General features: G+C 42.9%; 1 protein-coding gene across 8 annotated transcripts in view; it reads left to right on the top strand.

Moving 5' to 3' along the window:
- Positions 1 to 24492, top strand: part of EPHA5 (EPH receptor A5) — a 264632-nt gene extending 240140 nt beyond the window's left edge. For 7 of the 8 annotated variants that reach the window (XM_082194742.1, XM_082194741.1, XM_082194746.1 and 4 more), the window contains 5 exons: positions 90 to 299; positions 1887 to 2036; positions 7179 to 7372; positions 8277 to 8432; positions 21011 to 24492. In XM_082194742.1, the coding sequence (XP_082050868.1) occupies positions 90 to 299; positions 1887 to 2036; positions 7179 to 7372; positions 8277 to 8432; positions 21011 to 21116 (816 nt within the window). In that variant the 3' untranslated portion in view covers positions 21117 to 24492. Of the gene's footprint in view, positions 1 to 89; positions 300 to 1886; positions 2037 to 7178; positions 7373 to 8276; positions 8433 to 14723; positions 16157 to 21010 lie in introns of those variants that run through there. The other variant, XM_082194743.1, reaches the window with a different exon arrangement.
- The last annotated feature ends 1087 nt before the right edge of the window (positions 24493 to 25579 follow it).

Raw genomic sequence — 25579 nt, 5'->3', positions numbered from 1 at the left:
GAAAAAAAAATCTTTTCTTTTCTTTTTACAAGATTTAGATGCAGGGATTCAGCCAATGACTTGATGTTCTCATTCTGCTATTTTTACAGAAGAATGACGGGCAGTTCACTGTAATTCAGCTAGTTGGTATGCTGAGAGGGATCGCATCTGGAATGAAATACTTGTCTGACATGGGCTATGTACACAGAGACTTGGCAGCCAGGAATATCCTCATCAACAGTAACTTAGTGTGCAAAGTATCTGACTTTGGACTTTCCAGAATTCTTGAAGATGACCCAGAAGCTGCCTACACAACAAGGGTAAGTTCCTAGCCAGCAGCAGCAATGAACCGCCTGCCAAGCTATGAAAAATGGATGGGAAAATGCTAGACTCTGGGTGGGGACAGATTATTTGGAGAATGCCCTGAATGGGTTTAGCTAAACTATGCAACCTTTAGAAGACATCTGAAGTATGTTGTTGTTGTTTAGTTGTTTAGTCGTTTCTGACTCTTCATGGCCCCATGGACCAGAGCACGCCAGGCACTCCTGTCTTCCACTGCCTCCCGCAGTTTAGTCAAACTCATGCTGTAGCTCTGAGAACACTATCTAATCATCTAGTCCTCTGTCGTCCCCTTCTCCTTGTGCCCTCCATCTTTCCCAGCATTAGGGTCTTTTCCAGGGAGTCTTCTCTTCTCATGAGGTAGCCAAAGTATTGGAGTCTCAGCTTCAGGACCTGTCCTTCCAGTGAGCACTCAGGGCTGATTTCCTTAAGAATGGACATGTTTGATCTTCTTGCAGTCCATGGGATTCTCAAGAGTCTCCTCCAGCACCATAATTCAAAAGCATCAATTCTTCGGCAATCAGCCTTCTTTATGGTCCAGCTCTCACTTCCGTACATCACTACTGGGAAAACCATAGCTTTAACTATACGGACCTTTGTTGGCAAGGTCTGAAATATAGGAAGTTTTTAATGTTTGATGTTTTGTTACGTTTTCATATACGTTGGAAGCTGCCCCAAGTGGCTGGGGCAACCCAATCTATCTGTTTGATCAGACATAGGCAAACTCGGCCCGTCAGATGTTTAGGGACTACAATTCCCATCATCCCTGACCACTGGTCCTTTTAGCTATGGATCACGGGAGTTGTAGTCCCAAAACATCTGGAGGGCCAAATTTGCCTATGCCTGTATTTGATGATGCCACAATGCTGTGCCTGATGTTGTTGTGTTGCTGAATGTCGGTATATAAAACCCCAAACAATCAAGCGATGACAATCACTTGTTAAATTTTCCCACTTTTACCACGCAATACCTATTTCAGAGTCTGCAGCAGAACTCCAGCTGCCTAGCAAGGAGTAATTGAATCAAGCACCAGTATGTCTGTTTCAGAGTGCAAACATGTAGACGGATCATTTTGGGCTTGACCTTTGCCTCCCTCCCGTTTTCCTTACCAATTTGAATTCAGCGCTAGTCTGTCATTAACATCCCAAACCTCAGGATTTGCTTGATGTGCAGCCATGACCTGAAAATTGTCAGGTGGTGTTTCTGGTACCCTGGAGTCAGCTTCTCTGGAGTCCACGCTGTGCTGACGGCTTGCTTGCTTGCTTGGATTTCTCCCCCACTAGCTACCATGACCTAATTGAGATGTGAATTCTATACATGTCCTGGTGTTCAAATGAAATTTAAACAAGCCTTCAGGACAGGCAATTAGTAGTCAGCCAGCAAGGCACATATAGACTGAGATAATGTGGAAAGAGGCTTTCATGCTCTCAAAACAGATTTACATTAGCAATTCTACATCACTTTCCCACCCCATTCAAGCCAGAAAATGGTCTCCCTTGGCACTCTGAAAAGAAAACAAAACCAACAGCCGCATTTTCTCAATCTGGTTTGTTTTTTTGCCTTCCCAGGGAGGAAAAATCCCAATCCGATGGACAGCTCCAGAAGCCATCGCCTTCCGCAAATTCACTTCTGCCAGTGATGTCTGGAGCTACGGGATTGTGATGTGGGAAGTGGTGTCTTATGGGGAGAGACCTTACTGGGAGATGACCAACCAAGACGTAAGTATTTCTGTTGCCCTTCCTGTCAGAAAGCTCTTTAGCTGCTAGCAGGACGCTGCATGTATTCATGATTCCCAACACGTTTTGCTGTTGCTGATAAGTATCTAAAGCAGGCGTCAGGTCTGGAAATGTTACTGTTGAATCCACGAGTAGGCAGGAGGGTCGGGAGAGAAGCAGGAACTGAATGGGCACACGAAATGGGCTTCTATTCGTGCTTCTAGGTGATTTCTGTGCTTGCTTTATTTCTGCATGTACTTCTGAACGGTGAATGTGATATGAAATTTAACCCACTTGTTTGCCTGCAAAGACCAGGCTGCAAGCCCAGCGAAGACCTGAAGGAGACTGATCTGCACCATGAATTTGTCATGGAGTCAAGGCCATTTGACACCCTCCCCACAGTGGGGCCAGCTTAAGTCAGGCTTCGGGAAGGAGGTGCAAGGTTCTTGTAGGGTCCTAGAGCCCTCCCACCTCCTTCCCAAATCCCGGTAAGTGCTTGCCTGGCTTTGAGAAGGAGGAAGGAAGGTTCTAGGACCATGTGAGAGCCCTCACACATCATTCCTGAAGTGGGACAAGCACTTAGAGGGCTTTGGGGAGATGTGCTCCTCAGCTGCAATCCTGGTGTGACTGCACCACTCTCACTGCCCTAAATCCACCCCTGGAAAACATTCACTGAGCTACAATTCCCATCATCCATTGGCCCGGCTTGCTAGGATTGATGGGTGTTGTGGTCCAGCAACATCTGGAGGGCCAAAGGTTCCCCACACCTGATACAACATTGGAGATATTGTGGGAAATATACCCTGTTTTTCACTCCATAAGGCACATCTGACCATAAGGCACACCTAGTTTTTAGAGGAGGAAAACAAGAAAAAAAAATATTCTGAACGAAACAGTGGATGTATGTTTTTTGTGGTTCATGCTATGGCCACAGACATGGGATCTGATGGTGAATTTGGGGTGACCCAATGCAAAAATCCTGAGGATCCATGTGGACCCGTGCTTTGTAACCACATTTTTGCACCATTGCGGCCCCACGCAACAGTGGGTGCGTGATTTTTTTGGTGCAGGCTGCAGCCATGGACATGCTATGTGATCTGATGGTGAATTTGGGGTAACCCAATGTAAAAATCCTAAGGATCCATTTGCTTTTACCTCCCCCCTCCCAGGCAGCCTCCACTAGCATCCCTTCTCTCTCTTCCGATCCCACCAATCAGGTGTTTCCTTTCAACACTCCCTTCCCTCTTGTTTGCCTTAGTATCTTTTCCTTAGCTGGAACAGTTTTTTGCTTCTCCTTTTTTCTAATTTCTCTCCTTATTGCTTTAGTCTTCCTGTTTCCCCCTTTTGCAAGTTTGCTGTCTTTACTTCCCCACTCCCAGGCAGCCTCCTTTATCTCTAGCATCCCTTATCTCTCCCCCCGATCGGCAAACGATCAGTGGCTTTGTTTCAACACCTACTTCCCTCTTTCAAAAAAAAGAAGAAGCATGATCTGCTTTATGCCCCTGGACAATTCGGCTCCAGGGACCACGCATTCGCTCCATAAGATGCACAGACATTTCCCCTTACTTTTTAGGAAGAAAAAAGTGTGTCTTATGGAGCAGAAAATACGGTAAATGGTGGCTAGACTTAGATGCCCAGTACTGCTTTGCCAAAGTTCAGCTGTTCAGTATGGCTGAGTTCTGAGTTGCACAAACACACACACACACAACACACACACGAATATGGAAACTCTCCTATTCCCCTTTTTGGGTAAGAGTAGCGGGAACATGATGGCAGTATTCAGAAAGGCAGGCATAGCCATGGAAATCAAAGGGAAGATTTCACACCTCCCTGGCTAGCCAGCCAAGCAGCAGCTGTTTTACAAAAACCTAGGGAAATGCTCCCAGTCTCTCTTTGCAGCCCCTTTCATTGCCAGCCCTTTCTTTCCGTAGCGCAAACACACTTTATTGCAAAGTGAAACAACAAAGCCCGAACAGGTTCTCTTGGCAGAAACATTGTCATCCCGTGAATAGGCCTTAATTCAGCATCCATCAGTATTATTTTTTAAGGATGAAGGGCTGTCATGGGATAAATGCATTTTTATTACTCAATTCAGAAACACTGACAGGCTCGCACAGCTTAATCCTTGAGGGCCATGCATATTGCTAACCAGTGAGATTCCTCTGGGAAAAGAGAGGAGGCTGTGTGGTCTGTTTGGTAGTGTTTGAGCAGGTCTTTGCCCATGAATGAGTATTAGGGAAGTGTGCATTTTCCCTTTTTAACATGCTTCAATCCCCCTTTTGTACTCCCAATCTGGGCAAGGGAGATTAAATGCAGATAGCAAGCAGTGTGGATTGTACCACACACACACACACACACAGAGAGAGAGAGAGAGAGAGAGAGAGAGAGAGAGAGAGAGAGAGACTCAATAAATGCTAACAAATGGGAAGGGAATTCTAATACGCACTAACAATTTCCATGCAGAGTTCCAAGTTCAGTAGTCAAGGATGTCAACAGGATTCCCTGGAACTGGTACACACAATCTATTGGCAACAACTCCTTCTTAAACACATACAGCATGTGAATTTACACCGGCCCACCTCACAGGGCTGTTGCAAAGATAAAAAGAGGGGAGGGTAACACAACCTTCAAATATATAATGTCATTCATGGAAAGAAAAATAAGCTTCGGCAAAGCCACAAAAGCCTTTGATTTGATTGATTCCAAGCTCTGCCTAATAACCTCCAGTGAAGGAAAGTCTGCAACCTCCCAATGGAGTCTGCTCCACTGTCATACAACTCCTAGGGCCAGAAAGTTCTAGTTACAGGTAGGTAGCCATGTTGGTCTGCCATAGTTGAAACAAAATAAATAAAAAATCCTTCCAGTAGCACCTTAGAGACCAACTAAGTTTGCCATTGGTATGAGCTTTTGTGTGCATTGCACACTTCTTCAGATACACTGAAACAGAATTCACCAGACCCTTATATATAGTGAGAGGGTGGGGAGGGGTATTACTCAGAAGGGTGGTGGGAATGGGTGATTGGCTGATAGGTGTGATACACCTGTTGACGACGGTTAATGACTGCAATTGGTCTTACAGGAAAAAGCAAGAGGTGAGATGGCAAAAAAAAAATAGCTTTATCATGTTTAATGAGATAAGAATCGTGTTGTGATTTACAGCCTGCTTTACTTAAAAGGGGGACGCAGGTGGCGCTGTGGGTTAAACCACAGAGCCTAGGACTTGCCGATCAGAAGGTCAGCAGTTTGAATCCCCATGACGGGGTGAGCTCCCGTTGCTCGGTCCCTGCTCCTGCCAACCTAGCAGTTCGAAAGCAAGTCAAGGTGCAAGTAGATAAATAGGTACCGTTCCGGCGGGAAGGTAAACGGTGTTTCTGTGCGCTGCTCTGGTTCACCAGAAGCGGCTTAGTCATGCTGGCCACATGACCCGGAAGCTGTACGCCGGCTCCCTCGGCCAATAAAGCGAGGTGATCACCACAACCCCAGAGTCAGTCACGACTGGACCTAATGATCAGGGGTCCCTTTACCTTTACCTTACTTTAAAGGGGGACGCGAGTGGCACAGTGGGTTACACCACAGAGCCTAGGACTTGCTGATCAGAAGGTTGGCAGTTCGAATCCCCGCGACAGAGTGAGCTCCCATTGCTCGGTCCCTGCTCCTGCCAACCTAGCAGTTCGAAAACACATCAAAGTGCAAGTAGATAAATAGGTACCACTCTGGCGGGAAGGTAAATGGCGTTTCCGTGCACTGCTCTGGTTCGCCAGAAGCGGCTTAGTCATGCTGGCCACATGACCCAGAAGCTGTACGCCGGCTCCCTTGGCCAGTAAAGTGAGATGAGCACCGCAACCCCAGAGTCGGTCATGACTGGACCTAATGGTCAGGGGTCCCTTTACCAGGCTCAGAAAAGGTTTTGTGGCATCTGTCACATGCTGACAGCTTCTAGGAGCCACAGGTGAGAGCTGAGTGCAGGGTGGGGACCTAAGCTGGACATAGTGCCCCAGGAGGAGCACAATGGGTCCCACACCAGAGGCGCTACCATTCCCTAACACCCCATGTGTAGTTGAACCCTAAACTAGGGGCTATTGATACATCTTGGGGCTATTGATACACCTTGACATAATGAATTCCATAAATACTATGTGTTTATAATTCTTCCAGTAGGGAAGAAGACTGCTTCTGTACACAGTGATTAAATGTGAAAAGACATCTAAAAGTGATTGAGGACTAGGACTACTTACAAAGAACCTAGCACTTGTTTTATACATCTCGAAAGCCATTATGATCCTTTCTTGGCAAGTAGTCAGAGGGCACTGGTGTGCTCAGCAAGACCATCTGGATTTTACAGACTATATTTTGTCGCAGAGATATTATGCCACAGAGACATTGTCACTGTGTGGTCATCAGAGGCAGATTGTTTGCTATTTGGTAGTCCTTGTTGTGGTCAAAACTAATTCCTACTGGTCTTGTTGCTGGCTTCTCAGGGCGCCCCAGTCCAAGGTCAAGGAAATGCAACACTCTTGCTACTTTATGTTTCACATTTTTATCCCATCCTTCCTCAAAGAAGCGCAGAATGGCACATGTGACGATAACCCAAATTATCTTGTTACTAATAGATCGTATTTTACTGATATGCCCATAGATCCATTGTAAAATATGACTGGAGTAAGAAATCTCAGATAATATGGAATGTTACACATAGCCTGAAACATAATACAAACAAGACATAAACAATTTTGCATCCACGCCAAACTCACTCTGAGATCATCCATGCTCTTATTCTGGTTGCCAAATTGCCTTAACTTTTAAAAGGGGCTACCCTTCTAGTAACATATTTGTCTTCTCCCTTCTTACAGAATTCTAAACCAAAGCCTTTTAAAATGTTTTAAAGGGGGACAGGTCAAATCATACTTAACTCCATTACAATATTCACAGTGTGGCGAAAGCTTTTCTGTTGATCAGTCTGCCATTGCTAGTATGAGAACCTTCCCCAACTTCCACAATTATTTTCCAAATTTACAGCTTTTCAGACCTGTGAAATTATCAGAAAACATTTCGGTGCTTTTTTTTTCAAAGACCTTGTTTGCCATCCTGGTTAAAACAATGAGCATTGAGGAAGGATGTTCTGGTATCTGCTTTGACCTCTCTTAGGTGATTAAAGCTGTCGAAGAAGGGTATCGCCTGCCAAGTCCCATGGACTGCCCAGCTGCTCTTTATCAACTTATGCTGGATTGCTGGCAGAAGGAAAGGAACAGTAGGCCCAAGTTTGATGAAATTGTATGCATGTTGGACAAGCTCATCCGCAACCCTAGCAGCTTGAAAACATTGGTGAATGCATCAAGCAGGTACAAAAACCAACCCCAAAAGTCATGTTGTGTCCTACTTCTGTCACGGTTTTCTAGGATTATCTCATCTGTTGTGATCCCTAATTGGACTGGACTACTTAAGGAGGGATGAAACGGAGGGGAAGCATCAACAAGGGGGATAAGGGGCTGCGAACAAAAGCAAAGAACAGGGCTGGCCCAACTATGAGGCAGCAGAATTCAAGGGGCGCCCCTTGCGGCCACCAGAGAAATGAGGGGAAGTGACGGCAGCAGCTTCCGGGTTCTGGCAAGGTCTTGGAAAACACCGCAAAGTCTCACGAGAGCCCCACAAAATCTTGCCAGAACCTGGAAGATGCTGCCACAGAACCCTGGTAAATGAGGCTTCTGAAGGGGATAGTGAGGGGAGTCCATGGGACATCTTCCCATAAACAGGACATACTGCCATTGGCAAAGAACCAATAAAAAGGGTATTAAGAATTGTGGGGGTGGGGCATTTCAGCCTCCCGAAACCACTATTTCCAAGCTGAAAAGTGAACCTGCAGAAAATTTGGATAAACTGTAAACCCTACAGTGAAATGCTCTTCTGACATTAACATGTGGAGAAGCTGACTTTGGGCACCACAGGGTCACACTTTCTTATTACAGTGATACCTCCGGTTGTGGACGGGATCCGTTCCGGAGCTCTGGTCAGATCTCGAGGTTTCTGCAACCGGAGGAACTGCTTCTGCACATGTGCTTGCGGCAACCCCCCCCCAAAAAAAATACTTCCAGGTTTGCCGCATTTGCATCCTGAAGGATACACAACTGGAGGTACCACTGTAATTGCTGCTGTTAACTCCATGCAAAACAAGACCGGAAGTGTAACACCCAAATGAGGTGTTTTTGTTTAGGTTTGTCTTAATCTGTATCTTGGTTTCTTTTTTAGAGTTTCAAATTTATTAGGTGAACACAGCCCGCTGGGAAATGGTGTCTACAGATCTGTAGGGGAATGGCTGGAAGCCATCAAAATGGGACGGTATACAGAGATTTTCATGGAAAATGGATACAGTTCAATGGACGCTGTGGCTCAGGTGACCTTGGAGTGAGTAGATTTCCTGATCCTTTTCATTGAAATAAGGGAGAAGCCTGTTGGTTTGAAGCCAGTTAAAGAGTAAAGATAGAAAGTGAAGACTGGAAGCATTTAAGGGTTTTTCTTTGTTTTTCTTTTAACACCCATCCGATTCCAAGGAAGTTTCAGCATTCATATCCTATATAAATGATAACAGACCAATGAGATAGATGGCCTTATGGTTACCGTCAGCTGTTGGCAAAGCAGCTCTAATAAAGTAGCACATGAGTTTGGACGTAGCAACAGCATTCCAATTTTGGCACATGACTTGGCTTGTTTCTCATGTGACAAAGGCACTCTTGCTGAGTGCGTCTCAGTTAACGAAACTATGAGAGTTTTGAAGACCGTAATTTTCTTTGCAAGCCAGGAAGTCTTGATTCCACAAACACCTTTGAATACCTGTGGGTGTAATGGCAGGAAGGGGGGGGAATCCACCCCCAATGTAATCTGGCCCAGAGCCACAGCTTCTTGTGGTGATGGAAACCATTCCAGAGCAGCTTCGGAGCACCTTTCTTTCTGAGAAGTTCTCCTGCAGTCCAGAAATATAGGGATGCCTCCATTTCAAGGGAGGAAAGATGTTCTTAGTATCCTTGGAGATCTTGGCACATGCAAGTCTTTGGGGAAGTGAGAGGAGGAGAACTTCTTTTAATTCTTTCCCACAAAAGCAGAGAAGTGACGCCTTTAGGGGAAGTTTCTGCAGAGAAGGAATCATATTAGCGGAGAGCAGAAAGCAAAAGGGCATACCATACCTCTATCTGAGACTGTCAAATGCTGGAGAGTCTAGCACAGCCAGGGGACTTACTGGAGATGTCAGGTCCACCTCTGAGATGCAAGGGGGAAAGTGTTAAGGAGTGCACCAGCAGAGATGTAATCCCATGAGTGATTTTTAAAACTTGTTTTTAAACCACCCTTACCTACATCTCAAGAGTCTGGAATGCATGGGGAGCATACCTTATTGATCTGCTTTTTAGGAAAAAATAATAAATTGATTTTCCCCTCTCTGCAGCCTGAGGAAGTTTTCCAAGCTCATCCCTTTCATACAGTTTCTCCAGGCTCCATAAATTTCAGAAAATTTCACCAATTTGGGGTTTACTTTTTTAAAATGTTAATGTTGCACAATACCTCTCTTTAAAAAAATAATAATCAAAAAAACCCACTCTCCTTAAAGCAAACACAATGCCAGATACCCACAATAGTCTTAGATACAAACAGAGGTGTAAATTATTTTTCAGATTGCCTTCCACCAGAACACTTCTCCATAGTAACAGAGGGAAGGTTAAAGTACAAAGACCTCCTTCCTTCCTTCCTTCCTTCCTTCCTTCCTTCCTTCCTTCCTTCCTTCATATCAAATAGGGAGTCTATCACAGTTCCCTGGCTGTGCTAAAACACTTCCGTTTCCTTGCATCTGTATCAGATGGGGGAAGGTGGGGGGGTGACTGTAGAGAGAAATATGGAAGCCATCTGAGATTTAAGGATCCACTCCAGCAGAATGAATCAATTCCTCTCTCCAGCAGAGCTCACAAGACTCTGATTCTAAATAATTGGGATGGTTTTCTGTTCACAACTCATGAGCAGATACCAGGTTTGCACATCATACTAAGCCAAACCATGGTATAACATAAACATGTGAGTGCGCAAGCTTCAGGAGAGGACAGTTGCTGCTTTGGTCCTCCCAGTTGTTTTGCTGCAGCAGACTAGACTTGGCCTAGCTTGGCATGTCACCCAAGTCTTGCCTGTTGGTTTACTTTTCTTGAAATTAACCACAAGCTGTAACTCAGGTTTGTCCTATGGTTTAGGGCTCATGGTTTGTCCAGGAGAGGTAAGCCAAGAGCCTAAGTTTAGTTCACACACCAGGCTAACCCTTGGTTTAGCTCAGCATAGCTGCAAAATAACCAGGCAAGATCAAAGTGAATTCAATCTCTTCTTCAGGAAACCCTTGTGTTTTGGCTAAGCCATTTTTTACGCTTAGTGTGACATGTGAACCATACTATTGCTTAACAAACGTTGGGGCCTGACTTCGCTATTTTGAATTGTGACAAAATGCAAAGGGGCTTTGACTGAACATTAGACGCAGACACTTAAAATTGTGTATGAAAGTGGATTTCTTTTGCTCAGTATTTCTGTTTCTCAATTACATTTAATTTACCGGGAACTCTCAGATCCTCCTTAGGCTGCAGTTCCAATGGCCGGCATGGTCAGCTCTCATATCATATGGCATGGCTGGGAATTTATGATTGATTTCCAATTCCTGTGGCAGAAATTCAAGAAAGAAAGTAAAGTTTAGATCTCCCTTCTGTAGTTTGATCTTAAAGGATTAAAGGGAAAATGCAAAAGATGTTGTGTGTTCTAAATTCTTACATCATACTTGTTCATTTGGAGTAACCTGATACTGTCTCTTTTGTGTCATGGGTGGACGACTCCACGCAAGTATCTGGAAAATCTCTGCCATTCGGAGCAGGCAATTTGTAATTTGGGTCAGGTGTGTGCTGTATTTATGAATGTACTACTTTGCTCGGTTGGATCTAATCCTATGGAATATCAAGCACTTTTAAATGGTCTAGCAAATGCTTTTTGCATTTCTCTTAAATAACATGTACATGTAATTGTGCTTGTATTTGACTTTAGCGTTTATTACAGTTCTGACACTTTGATGCTATATTTCCCCTCGGGTGACACAGAAGTGACACAAGATACCGAAATCCTGAAATGCAGCCTATAGAATCATAAGCCACCTCCCAGAGGTGCTTTCAAAATCTTAACTTTTCATTGTGTGCAAACAAACACAAAACACAATGTTATCAGCTACAGCCCATTCATATCTATCAAGAGCTATTTTTTAAGTCAATCTACATTTGCCAAAGCTTAATTCATCTTGGAATGTGTCTGTTTCAAGAATGAAGCAGGATTCTCTGTGTTTTCAGTGAAGTTTAACCCTCACCAACCCAGATCTTAAGTCCCTAACTCAGAATGTAGTCCAACTGGTTTCAGAAACTGTAACAATAATTATGCTGCAGTTTATTCCCTAGAATAAGGACTGCGTGATCCAAACTGTCAGAGACTAAAGGTGCGTTTACACCAGGGGCACAGGGTGGAATCCAAGGCAAGTGAGTTGAACAGTGCTGCCTCAGACAAGTTAGTCGTGACATTAATTAGGTCCCATTGATTTGAAGGTGAACTTATTGCAACTAGCTTAGTCTGGATTCAACCGATAAACAAGTTTTATAGTCATCCTCTCGCCCTAGGGGACTGAAGTTCTCTTTAAGGGGACATGGGATCTTTTGTAGAGTGTTGTTTTTTAAAAAAAATAAATTGTAGTTTTTTTAAAAAACAACAGCAACAAAAAACTACAATTCCCTTGGGAAGAAACACCAATGTGATGTTTATAGTATAGATAGGCCCTAAGGGGAGAATTGCATTGTTATTGCGGTTCACCTTTAATCAACTGGTCTGATTAAAACTGGCCGAAAGACCGTGAACACCACCTCATGGAAGTGGCTAAACACACCTGTGTACAGCTAATTCCTAGCAGCAACCATGCTGCCAAAGATACCATCTGAACAAGATCTAAATAGTTGCAGGATGAAGATGTCAGTATTCCTCCCCTCTCCATTACACTTGTGCCACCAGCATTTGTGCTAGATTTATTATGAGTTCTCAACCTCAGGTACTCTAGTGCCACACCAGTTTTTCCCTCATCCTCTCTCTCCCTCAACAACCCCCCTCCGCTTTTCTACCTTCTTCTTGTCTACTCAGCCCATAATAATAATTAATAATAATAAAATTTTATTGATATCCCACCCTCCCTAGCTGAGGCTGGGCTCAGAGTGGCTAACAACAGTAAAAATAATACAGTTTACATAAAAACATAATCATTTAATTGAAATACATTCTAAAAATCAATTAATTCTAAAATCAATTCAGAGTCAAATTAATGGCAACCATTGGAATAGAGTTCTGTGAGGATTACAAAAGGAGGGGGTCAGACTGTGCCTTGGCCAAAGGCCTGGTGGAACAGCTCTGTCTTGCAGGCCCTGCGGAAAGATATCAAGTCCTGCAGGGCCCTAGTTTCTTGTGAGAGAGTGTTCTGTTCCACCAGATCGGGGCCACAGCCAAAAAAGCCCTGGCTCTGGTTGAGGCCAGCCTAACCTCCCTGTGGCCCGGGATCTCCAAGATGTTTTTATCTGAAGACCATAAGGTCCTCTGTGGGACATACCAGGAGAGGCGGTTCCGTAGGTACGAGGGTCCTAGGCCATATAGGGCTTTAAAGGTTAAAATCAGCGCCTTAAACCTGATCCTGTACTCCACCAGGAGCCAGTGCAGCTGGTATAGCACTGGGTGAAGTAATGTAAACACTGTTCGTGGACAGACTATAAGGAATCCAAATTTTGCTTTTCCATCTGAAACAAGGAGCTTTGGAACAGCAGCCTGCCTATTAAGCTGTAAGAACCGAGGTCATGGACCCAGGCTAAATTCCTTGGAAGTTCTGGTTCTCACATGGGCGGCAGAAGGAGGTAGAATCCACCCACATTGTGGTGGAAAGCTTTCCCAGCCACCTTCCTACCAGTCTAGTTCTGTACTTGTAAGAAGTTCATGAAAGTCACACACACACATTCCTGCAGCCTAAACTGGTACCGTACTCTGCCATCACATTCTCCTCCATGTTTAAACCAGGCTTCAGCCAGTGTCAGACCTAGCCTTTCTCTCAGAAGATGAAGAGAGTGTAATTGTACTCTTGTGTTATGTCCCAGTTGGACTTGTCCAACAGAACTTCCTGGTAGATGTGACACTGACCTTCTGACAGCTCCTCAACTATCATCCAAGTTCCTATACTGAATTGGGCCATGTTCATTTCAGGGGAAATTTTGAACTAGACAAATTTAGCTGCTTCTCTGGCATTTATTTTTTGTCAGCATGAGGAAATCCAGAGAACCTTGAGAGCCAAACCACACATGTATGGAGATAAAAAGATGTGTGGCTCTTAGTTCTCCTTCTGACACATTTGTTGCCTTCAATATATAATGCAGAACTCAGTCTTGGTCTGATCTATCTACCTTAGATGACCTCTGGAGTACAGGATCTTAGAACCAGTTTACATTATACATTTTTGTACTCAGGAATTAATAGCCTTTGGATTTAAATGGTAAGATTCACACATGACAACATTCATAAATGGTGAATGTGTTTCATGTGCATTAGTCTCACAGGTAACTTTAGGTGAAGTTTCATTTTTCTCACAGGGAAGCCCAGCTATTTAAATGTGCAGTTCATGTTTTGGAATATTTATTTCACCATTTGAGCCCAATTCTTTTGAGAGTTGTTTGTACATCTTGCCACTGATGTGCTTCTGTTCTTTTTCCTTAATGCTGACTGATTTTGTCCAGATTGTCATTTAATTTTGGTACTATTATCCATACAAAATAATTAATCCTATTATATTAATAATTATTTTACATATATAAAAACACCAAAATTAAACTACAGCCTCCACAAAATCAGTCAACATATTTATTTACTTAAAAAAAGAAAAGAAAAGAAGCACATCACTACCAAAACACATGAACATAAAAGCCTAAATTTATACTTCCTTGACTTCAGTTAGCTATTCCAATTTGTCTATTTAACTTAAGACAACCATGTCTACACCAATACTTTCCCATTTGGCTCACTCAGTTCATGGAGGAACGCCCAACTATAAATTTTGCACCTGAGTTTTAAAAGTACCATTTGGGTTTTATCATTGGCAAGATCCGCAAGGCCCAATTCAAACATAAAAGCAGAAGCAAGAGCCATAGATCACTCATGCATCTTTATTTGTCCCAGTTTGTATATAATTTATAAACTGGGTCTGAGTGCACGCAGTTGTAGATCTTTTCATGTGAAAGGTAGAATTGCTAGACAGCGTGTATGTGTTTTGCTATTAACGCATTTGACCAGATGATCTGCTTTTGACAAAAATTGCAGGTGGCTGAGAAATGAAATCCCTGGACAGTATGTGATTTTTAGGGCATGCCTATAATGCCCTAAAGCACATATTTTCACACCTAGGGGGAGGGAATCAAAGTATATTAGCTATTGCTTCATTTGACATAGCTGACCTATGCCAGAAGAAGTTGCAATTTCAAAGTGGAAAGAGTGGGGTTGTGGGGTACTACATGAAAAGAGTCACCACTTTATTGAAACCCTTAGCTTCCCTCAGAATTCCTCAGATGCTTCATTTACTGAGAAAGCCCTCCCAAATTCACTATGAATTTTGTTTGATGGCAGCTCTAGGAAAAAGGCCACACAGTTAAGAACACTGGGCCAGAAACTCCACTGGTATAAATCACCTTCATTCCTTTGAAGCCCTCACAATTCATATCACTTGGCCTGAGAACACAGTTGTTGGGAAAAGGAGAACCCCCTCATCTGTTCATATGCCTCTAAAACCATGAAGGACCTTCAGAATTTTCCGGAAAACCACAGACTATGGTTAACAGCTTGTTTGGAAGAGGAAAAACAAAACTATGGAAAACATGTTGGGTTTGAATGTGTTGTTCGGTGGGGACAACTGTTTGTTCTGTTCCAGAGCTGGGACTTGGGGGGATCAAGATGAGAACCAGAATTGAACTGAATTTTCAAACTCCCCTGTTAAACCCTTGTTTAAAATTAATGTGCCAGTACTCCTGATTCCCTAATCTCATATCATGACATTTCAGCCTGCTTAACAAACAGGTTGGAACATAACCTAGAAGAGGAGACTGGTCCTACAAATAACAAAATCAGTCTCTGCGAAAGGCAAATCTATGTGTCTTTCATGCGCTAGAAAAGTGAGTGAGCCAGTATAATATTATGTCATCCACACCAAGATTTTGAAGTGTCTGGTGGTTTGGGGTGCCCCTCAGGGTGAGTGTCCAACTTAAGACGCCTTCAGGGGGCCTTGGTTTGTGCCATTAAGGAAACTGAGCCTTTTGGAGATGTCTTAGCTGTCAGCTCAAAACCTGAGTCACCTGAAACAATTTGAAAATCTTGGTAGCTTTCTTGCAGTAGTCCAGTCAGAATCCCACCTGCCAGCAAGGCCCTGTCAAATGCATGCTCTCAACAAATGCTGCCTTTCAAACAGTAGCAAATTGAAATAATCACAATTATTATGGGCTCCTGTGGCTATTGCCCCAAGTCCTGTGCTCTGTTCAGGCCTCATCCGCAAAGGCCTGATCTTCAATATGTTCCAGCATTTTGCCATGTAGTTCTACTCCTAGCGGAGGAGATGGATATGTCCTGTTTTCCACCTGGATTACCATACTGTTACCACAGCAGAGAGAACAACTGCTTTCTAAACATGTGGACAATCTCTGGTGGCTTTGAGTATCTCCGGAACTCTTCCCTTACTCAGCAAGGATAACATGGCCAGAACAACCCTCAAGAATAGCTAGATCATGAGACTGGCCACTTTTAGTCGTATACCTGACTGGACTTAAATGGCTAACAACAAAAAGGTGGACTTCTTCACATCTCCCTTTTGAAAGATAACGTACTCACTGAATCTCAGGACACCTTGTTGCTTGTCATCCGGTGGACAGCTCTGAATATCTGTAACAATATGTGTGTCTGTTGTGTTACATTGTAATTGTTTTTCTTTCTTTTAAAATAAATGTTTATTTATAAAATAAAATAAAATCCCTCACTCAATGGGGGGGGGGGAGAGAGATCTACGTCAAGAATTCACCGACTCTTGCTTTTTATTCCTCGCTCTTCATTCTGTAACATGGTAATTATTATCAAGAATATGATGCCATGCTGCTGCCAGGAAGGGGATAAATAACAAGAGCGGATGAAAACGTTATGCAAAGAATTCTTAAGGATGGGTGAGCCTCAAAACGATTCCTTACTCTGTGGGCAACCTTGGTGATTTGAGGGAGTTGCCCTTCCAGGGTTAGAGCTCACCATATTCCAGTTTTCTAACTTGCGCATCATGTCAGTTGCTAGTTATGGAAACCACATTCAAAGCACTACCAAACCCTTTGTCACGTAAATACAAAACTGATAAGAACACAAACAACGGAATAGGCTGCGTGTAACGATATAAATTCTTTTTAAAAGCGATTCAACATATCATATCAAAATATATGGTTCTATAGACCAACTTATCATATAAACGAAACATGTAAGTCCAGCAGATAGATCAGGAAATACAATCTATTCAGTTCTTATATTGTCAAGATCCATGGTGTGGAATTCTTATATCAATCTTGTAGTGTTCCACGTGAAGACACTTTTAAGAATTCTAGCGTTCCTTGTATGCAGGTATCAGATGAAAAACTTGGAATAATGGCACATGGAGGAAATAAGACAAGGATTCCAGGATAATTCCTTGTTTCGCCCAGTCATGCTTCGTCAGCCGTGCATACTCTGGATTATATAAATGAGCATAATATGATGTAATTTTATACAAAACCAAGTAACATAACATGCATACTAAACAATAAATTTACATACTATATTCTTGTATATCAGAGAATGGAACATGGAACACTACAAGATTGGTATAAGAATTCCACACCGTGGACATTGCCAATATAAGAACTGAATAGATTGTATTTCCTCATCTATTTGCTGGACTTATATGTTTCGTTTATATGATAAGTTGGTCTATAGAACCATATATTTTGATATGATATGTTGAATCACATTTAAAAACAATTTATATAGTTACATACAGCCTGTTACATTGTTTGTGTTGTTATCAGTTATGGAAACCAGAGAAGTTGAATTGCGGGGGAAACAGCCAGCGGAACATGGCTCCATATCTGCTAAATGCACGTGCGGCTAGCCCTTTCCTGGGGGTGGAAGGCTGCTCCTCTCAGGTCTTGAAACCAGTAGCTTGCCTTGGCTTGTAAAGTTTAGTCTTGATGAAGGGTGAGTGGGGAAGACATACTTCAAAATCAACTGAGGTACGATTTTGCTGCTTTTCTGTGCACACCTGTGAGTGCACCCCATAGATTTCTATGGAGATTTGTTGGTTTCCTAGAGATGGATAGGTTCAAATTTTATTTCTGCTATGTATTCGCTGGATGGCCTTAAGCATGCTAATCAACCACCACTTACCCCCACACCTACAATATGATAAGGATCATTGAGATAACTTATGAGTTCTGTTCTACTTCAAATTGTTCCTCCCCAATGCTGCTTTAAAGCAAGAACACAGGGTTTTGTCTCTCTCAGCTTTTGCATGCAACCCTTAATGGCTAAATAAATAAGGCCTAGCTGTATATATTACAATAAATGCTTGAGTCTGGTCCAGTCTAGTCACAGGATACTTTAACATTCCTTTTATCCAAGAAGGCAGCAGAAAGTACACTAGCTCCTACTTTTTCTAATTCAAGTCTTTGGATTATTTACTTTGTTGTTTATTTTTTAGTTTTTAAAGGCACATGAGTGGATCACTGCTTGCTCACTTTGTACCATACGGTGGGGTGGAACATAACACGAGGGGTAGGTCTGATGTTGTCCTGGAACATTCGGCTGCCTTCCTTTCCCCTCACCTTATTATGGGACTTCTTCAGCACATTGGACGCCATGTTGCATGACCATGTTTTATCCAACCCATTGTGCCACTAGAGCAAACACAGAAACTTAATATGTGATATATTTCTCCCTAGCAACCAATAAGTAACAGATTCCCCCCACCCCACCCTACGGTACCAAAAACAAACAAACAATCTGTCTCGGTAATATATTTTTTTTAACCAGCTCTAAAAGAAATTGGACAATTGGACAATATCTTCTTCCTCTTTGGCGTCCCAAATACAGAAATACACATATCCCAGTGTATATCTTCTCTAAACATGTTGTGGGTATTGTTTGAAACCTCAAAGCAATAAGTGCTTTCATCATTGCACCAACAGATAATTAAAAAGAAGAAGACTTGAAGACAATAATCTGTTCTAACAGAGTAGTAATATGGTGAGAATTGCATAGTTTGAAGGTAACATTTAATTAACAAGAAGCCCCTCTATTTTTAAGCTGCAGGAGTAATAACTTTAAGAACATGAGGAAACAATTCATACTTAGAAGAGCTTCATGTTTCTTAGCCCAATTTTATACAGATCCATTAGAAGTTTGCTTAAAAAAAGGGGGGGGGAGGAGGAAACACATTTTTGGGCAACCTTGCTATCTGGTATATGATGCAACTTTGTACTTGAAGCAAGAAAATATGAAACTGGGGTAATATTGAAGAAACCCCAGGCTCCAATCTCATCATAGCAACAGGAGTGCCACGAGGTAGGTTTTTAATGCAACCTAAAAATTACAAATTTTTGGTACCGTAGTTTCCAGTTTAGCATTTGCCTACTTCCACCCTTCTGTACCATATAGCACTCATGGGATGACTCCCCCCAAAGAAGTCCTTAAGAGCAGATGGTTCTAAATTACCTTCTGTTGAGAGGGCAAAGCTTAATGTGGCCATAGTCACTTGCCCAGCCCATGTACGGTTATTATTTTCTAAGAATTTAAGCATGGGGAATCCAGTCTGGTGCAGAGCTGCCAGAACAATCGCCCAATTTTCAGCTGCAACACACACAGCTTCGCTAAAGTATTATTGGCTGAACCATTTCCAGAACTCAGTAGAAACCGGAATGCGAATCATCAGAGTCATAAAAAGTTAGTAGTTAATGTTACTATAAAACCCCAGCATTCACAGGCATGAAGCCGCTGGTGTTATTTCCTGATGCTTCACTGCACCTTCTTGTATAGAAATCTGTGTACCTGAGGCTTGTGCAAAACCAAAAACACTACACAATCCAAACAAAGGGTTTTCCCCAAGCAGACATGTTCTTAGAAGTCAGACAATGAGATTTTAATATGGAGTATTTTGCCTGAGATAAGATTCCTTGTTGGAGTGTTAAAAGTATTCGGCACGTCATATGCTTAGAATGCAAACACAGTTCAGAAGCAGCCTGATTATATTACGATTTTATCTATTATTTAACTTTCTGGCATTTCAAAGGGTGCATGAGTCTTCTTGGAAGACCTGAAATAGTCCTCTTGGTGTAGTTTTGTGTCACTGGTTCAGTTACACATTTGCATCCTTGAAGGTTCTTGGGATATCCTGACCATGGAAAACGTGAAGCCAGTTTTTCAGGAACCTGAGGCTGTGGAAAGTCACAGCCAATCCTTGTTAGATAGATAAAGCTGTCTGACCTGAACTGTGGTAGCTTCTTATGTTCAGGCTCCAAAAAGCAAAGTAATGAAGTGGCTGGGAAAAGGGAATTGATCTTTGAGGGAAAGTGTGTGTTTCCAAAAAAGAAGATAAGAGGACACTTTCAAATGCCTTATGGTGGGATGCACTTCCAGTCTTATTCCCCCAAATCTAACAAGAGTGGCATGTTCCATCAGACGCTGCAACCCCATTCACAAGTCTTTAAGATTAGCTAGGAATGGTGCCTGGGTACATCACTACCCTCCTTCTGACACAGAGGCATAGGTGTGTGGCCTTCTTCCTGCAGCAGTTGACTTGGGATGGAGCAGACAGAGACCACCTACTGAATTCAGTGCTCCAGTCCTTGCCTTTCTCAACAACAGGAAAAGAAAAGATAAACCGGGTAACCCACCTGTGTACATTGCTCCTTTTACTTGTGTCATAGTTCCATACACAGCTCAGTCGCTCTGTTCCCCATTCATGAGGGGAGCAGGCCGAGAAAGCCAGGCTCAAAATGGGCCAGTACCCATTCAGCCTCCCTTCCTACAGCTTGAAAGAAAGAAACAAGACTATACAATTAGCAGAATCAAGTGGCAAAGCTTTCCCTGGACTGTGCCATTGCGCTTGAATATATACCCGCAAACACTCTACCTAGCAGGCATTTCAGAATAGATCTTCTCCAACATAATATATGGAGAGAGCTTGTTCCTTTTATCCACAGGCAGCATCACCCAATGGGCTATATGAAAACTTTGCCATTTGATCCTATTGATGGTATAATATAGCCTATAATAAGAGGAGGAAGCCTTGTCCTCAACTACACTGGACTTTTCTGTTGGAAGGGAAGAGGAGCATTTTCACTCCACATAATCCTTGGATTTAATGTGAAACACTTTAAATGGTATAGCTTAAAAGCAAGTGGATGTAGACAATGAAGATATATATCTATATACACATGGGTGATTGTCAAGAGCGGGACACGGGTGGCGCTGTGGGTTAAACCACAGAGCCTAGGACTTGCTGATCAGAAGGTCAGAGGTTCAAATCCCCGCAATGGGGTGAGCTCCCGTTGCTCGGTCCCTGCTCCTGCCAACCTAGCAGTTCAAAAGCACATCAAAGTGCAAGTAGATAAATAGGTACCACTCCGGCGGGAAGGTAAACGGCGTTTCCGTGCGCTGCTCTGGTTCGCCAGAAGTGGCTTAGTCATGCTGGCCACATGCTCCCTCGGCCAATAAAGTGAGATGAGCGCCGCAACCCCAGAGTCGGCCACGACTGGACCTAATGGTCAGGGGTCCCTTTACCCTTTACTAATTGTCAAGAGCAGCCACCTTCCTGCTGAATCTACCCTTTGGAATCAATGTCTGCTTTCTTCATGCAGGGATTTGAGGAGTCTTGGAGTCACACTTGCTGGGCACCAGAAGAAGATAATGAACAGCCTTCAAGAAATGAAGGTCCAGCTGGTAAATGGGATGGTGCCATTGTAACTTTCTAAAATTATTTTTTAGTATGACACTTCTTCAAGTGATCGACCTTGCACTTTGTAAACATAGACCTGACATTTATTTTGACAACAACAACAAAATGAAAGGCAGTGCTTCCTTTAATGCAACAGAAAGACACAGGCCTCAGACACATAATTTATAATCAGTGTTAGAACCTAACTTTCTTTATGAAGTTAATACAACGTGTGTAAAAAGTGGAAATGGGTACTGTATATGTTATATACAAAGTGAACCATTTTCTTCTGCTTTGACAACAACAAAAACCTTTCCAGCACACCTTGTCTGTACATGGAGAATATATCTGAGTACGTATACATTGCACCTTTAAAAAACTGCAAAAGGCAGCCCATGTTAATACTTCCAAGGACTTACTTGAATTGAAACATTTTACAGCCATTTGTGGGCTCCTGAAAGCTGCAGTTCACCGAAGTTTGCTTCAAGTCTTAAGCATCGGCGGAAGAATATTGAAGAGCAATATTAGACTATTTCTTGGCAGAGATTTCTGGTTTTGTACATTTTAAAGGATGATACTGTTGCACAGCAATTAAGCCGTAAAATCATTGTACAAACATTTTCAATGTTCAGTGCAATACAGGGTGTGTTTTTCTTCCTGCTTTTCTTAACGGATTTCCTTTTTCGTAGCTGGGAATTTGACCCACAATCACCACGATGTATATAGGTAATATTGTCCAGTTTACTGCACACCCCAGATATGGGACTTCATCTTTTTCATGCTATTTGCTTTTGTTTTTACTGCTGTTTGGTTATGATGCAGGTAAGATTTCACCATAGCACAGAAATTGGAATTGGGTTGAGCTTTTGGCTTCCTGAAGAATCTGCTTGCATTTGCTTGGTTGGGGGAGCAGGTTTCTGGCACTTGTGTTGTAGATATATCCTTGGAAGATGGAAGCATGTAGACAATTCATTGCGAAATCTCAGAAGCTGGGAAGTGTAGCTACACACAATTTCAGGAAGGGAGGTGGGGTTCAGGTCTCTTCCTAGCTTCTTGCGGCTTCCTGAATCAGAATCCACTGTGCACATTCTGCCGGTGCACAGCATTTATAGAGGCTGCTGAATTATAAATACTGGGCACAGAATATTTTAAGCACAGGGCACATACAGCTCCAGTAATACCGGAAAAATTCTGTCCACTGTGGTAGGGAGTATTTAAATTATTATATTGTTGTTATATTGCTTTTTAAAAATTGATTTTAAGTGAATACAGGTCCGGCCAAGACCCTTTCCTCCAGTAGTACAATCTGGAAAAATTGCTTTGCCTAGATCTGGGAACTCATGTGGCTCTGGAAAATGCAATGACTTCGTAATGCCTTCATCAGCTGCGAAGAGTTGGCCGGTCTTCCTTCTGGATTCCTTGTTGCCTCTTGCAGCTGTCTGTTACCACCCTGAGCACTTGGGATGGGCTCAAGTGTCACAGTGCAGCGGTGAAGAAGAAAAGCATTATTGTTGGTAAAGGTCAGCAAACTGCTTCCAGAGTAAATAATACGTATTGGGTGTATTCCACCTCCCCACACCTAAATCTAGTATATCTTCTAACCTGCTGCTGATTATTTAGGATAAGGAAAATAGTTTTGTTTTTCTCCTGCGAGCTAAGGCAACTGATACAGCAACATACAAAAATGGGGTTGTACATGGAAGAATTCTTTGCACCTTTGGGAATATATATTCTGCCAAAAAGCCAGCTCTGTTTTAAGATACAAAAGGCTGAGAGGCCAAAGCTGTCATGAAGATTGTCTCATCCAGGCCCTTTTCCTACCAGAATCGCCTCTGCAATGAAACTGGAGAAGGGATTTGGCTGGCCTTTGTTCTTTAAGGTCTTTGGCCTGTATTCAAAAATGGTAGTGGCAAACCCCAGGCTGGCAATAGTAGCAATATTAGTGTCGCCATTTGTATTTATTGATTTGCTTATTTATTAAGCTTGGGTCCCCTCTGGCTCAAGAAAAGCACTCGGGGAAGCTTGCATGAAATCATAAAATGCAATCAAATGCCCTTTCATACAGTGGAAATGGCATTCGCCAAGTTGGTGCCCTCCTGATGGTTTTGGACTATGCTAGCTGCTGGACTGAAATTCTTTTTTTCTTTTTTAAGGCACAAAGAAAGAGAGAGGTGGTCTCCAAGCAGCATTATGAAATGGCAACAGTGTCTGCACAAGTTCTGCCTTCAGTTGGGGGGTTGCCATTACTGACTGCTCCGCTAAATGATTAAAAACACTAAAAAAAATGATCTGTAAGTTAAAACAGGGAGATGGAGGAAGGTACAGAGACCACAGGAGTAGCCAGCTTCCTGTGCAGCAGGAAAATACATTCTAAGTGGCATCATCCACACTATATTTTTAAAGCACCATCATACCACTTTAAACAGTCATGGCTCCCCCCCCAGAGATTCCTGGGAACTGTAGTTTGTTAAAGTTGCTGGGAGTTGGTAGGAGAGCACCTATTCCCCTCAGAAAGCTACAATTCCGAGTGTGAAACCACTCTGGAAATTGCATCTCTGCCAGGGGAATACAGTATACATATTTATGAGATCGGGGCACTTGTGAGCAAAACTGACACCAAAAACTGTGTGCGTTCGACATGGAATAGAGAGGTTTAAATAAAGCCAGAAATAATCATGAGGTAGAAATTGTCTTGCCTAGAACAGGCCCTGAAAAATCCGGCAACTTCAAAATGGCCACAATGGCTGTCATATCTTGAGAATGGGAGCATTCTCTCTAGATTTTGCCCCCTGAAACACATTCTTATCCACCCTGAGAACTTGTGGTTGGTTGGACTATAATTGAATAAATAAAACCATAAAGAATGCATTACAGAATCCAAAGGAGAGGCCTTCCATTTTGTATGTTTGGGGTAGGCTATGGTGGAGAAAGTTCTGTGATTCCTAAAGTCACATTCGTGGCAGGCTAGGCATCCAGGCGAATTGTGCATGACTTACTGGCACTCTGTTTATTGCTATAAACCAATGCCATTAACTGTAGGAACAGGCAGGCTTTGTAGTATTGTGATGTATGGGATCATCTGGAGCAATCATGTGTGATGGTCTCCTTCCATGGATATTCCAGTCACAGGAATTGCTTCACAACTCATCCAATAGCCAAACGTGGTAGTGCAGAAAGGAGGTTCCCAGCGGAATACTGTCATGGGAAAGAACCATATTTAGAGTCACAGAATCGCAGAGTTGGAAGGGACCATGAGGGTCATTTAGTCCAACCCCCGCAATGCGGGAATCTTTTGCCCAATGTGAGGCTCAAACTCACAGCCCTGAGATTAAGAGTCTTATGCTCGGTACTTCCTTTTTGAACTCTTACTTTGACAGAGAGTAATAGGATGGAGCTCTAGGGGTCAGCAAACTTTTTCAGCAAGGTCCATTGTCCCTCAGACCTTGGGGGGGGGGCTACACTACATTTTTTTTGGGGGGGATGAACAAATTCCTATGTCCCACAAATAATCCAGAGATGCATTTTAAATAAAAGCACACATTCTACTCATGTAAAAACACGCTGATTCCATGACCATCTGCCGGCCAGATTTAGAAGGCGATTGGCCGGATCTGGCCCCTGGGCCTTAGTTTGCCTGCCCATTATATAACAAATCCCATATCACTTCAATAGCACCCTTAATTCCCCCATTTTTATGCAATCCTAATCAATATAACTAGGAGTCTCACAGAAATCAGTGTGGCTAGCCTCAAAGTGTGATCCGAATGTGTGTAACTCAGATGTTTTGTTTTTTTTAAAAGAATTGACAGGTCCTCTCAAATCTGCTGTTTTATTAATTATTTCAGAATAATTGCGCATTATTTATCAAATATTCAGGGTAATCAGATCAATATCCCAGACCTTTCTTGAAGGTGGAGCAGTAGGAAATACCATGTATTTAGGTCCCTTTGGGTAGTAATGATGTCAACATGATCCACTCATACCCAATCTATAATCTGGATTGGGTATGACTGAATCATGATGGCATCATTACTACCCATAAAACCTAAATTCATGGTGTTTCCTATCGTTCCACCTACAGCATTTTATACAATTTATCAGGAAGCTGGGCTGTGGGAGATGTCACTGCAGGGGTTGAAGTTGATGTTGATCGGTTTCTCTGTCTATTTCAGAGCTTGTTAAATGTCTAATATGGAGTAGCGGAGTTAACAGTAATTTGGGTTTTTTTGGAATAGATGTCTAAATGCAGGGCTGTCTTTAGCAGATGCAAATATCCACCCAGTGCCCCCAAATTACCACAGATGGGGGGGTGTGAAGCTGTGCACTGCCAGCCTTTCGGGGGGGACGCAAATCTCCCCCATGCCTCTGTGGCAGATCAATCCCCACAGAGGCTTGGGAGGGAAGCTGCATGCCCGCCAGCCATATAGTTGGTGGGGCACAGCTGGGGGAGGCGTGCAGGGAAAGGGGAGGCCGCCAGCAAAGCCGCGCAGCT

The sequence above is a fragment of the Podarcis vaucheri genome (genome assembly GCF_965113315.1).
Source record: "Podarcis vaucheri genome assembly, chromosome: 13".
NCBI classification, from domain to species: domain Eukaryota; kingdom Metazoa; phylum Chordata; class Lepidosauria; order Squamata; family Lacertidae; genus Podarcis; species Podarcis vaucheri.
This window is presented reverse-complemented; position numbering and strand designations above follow the sequence as displayed.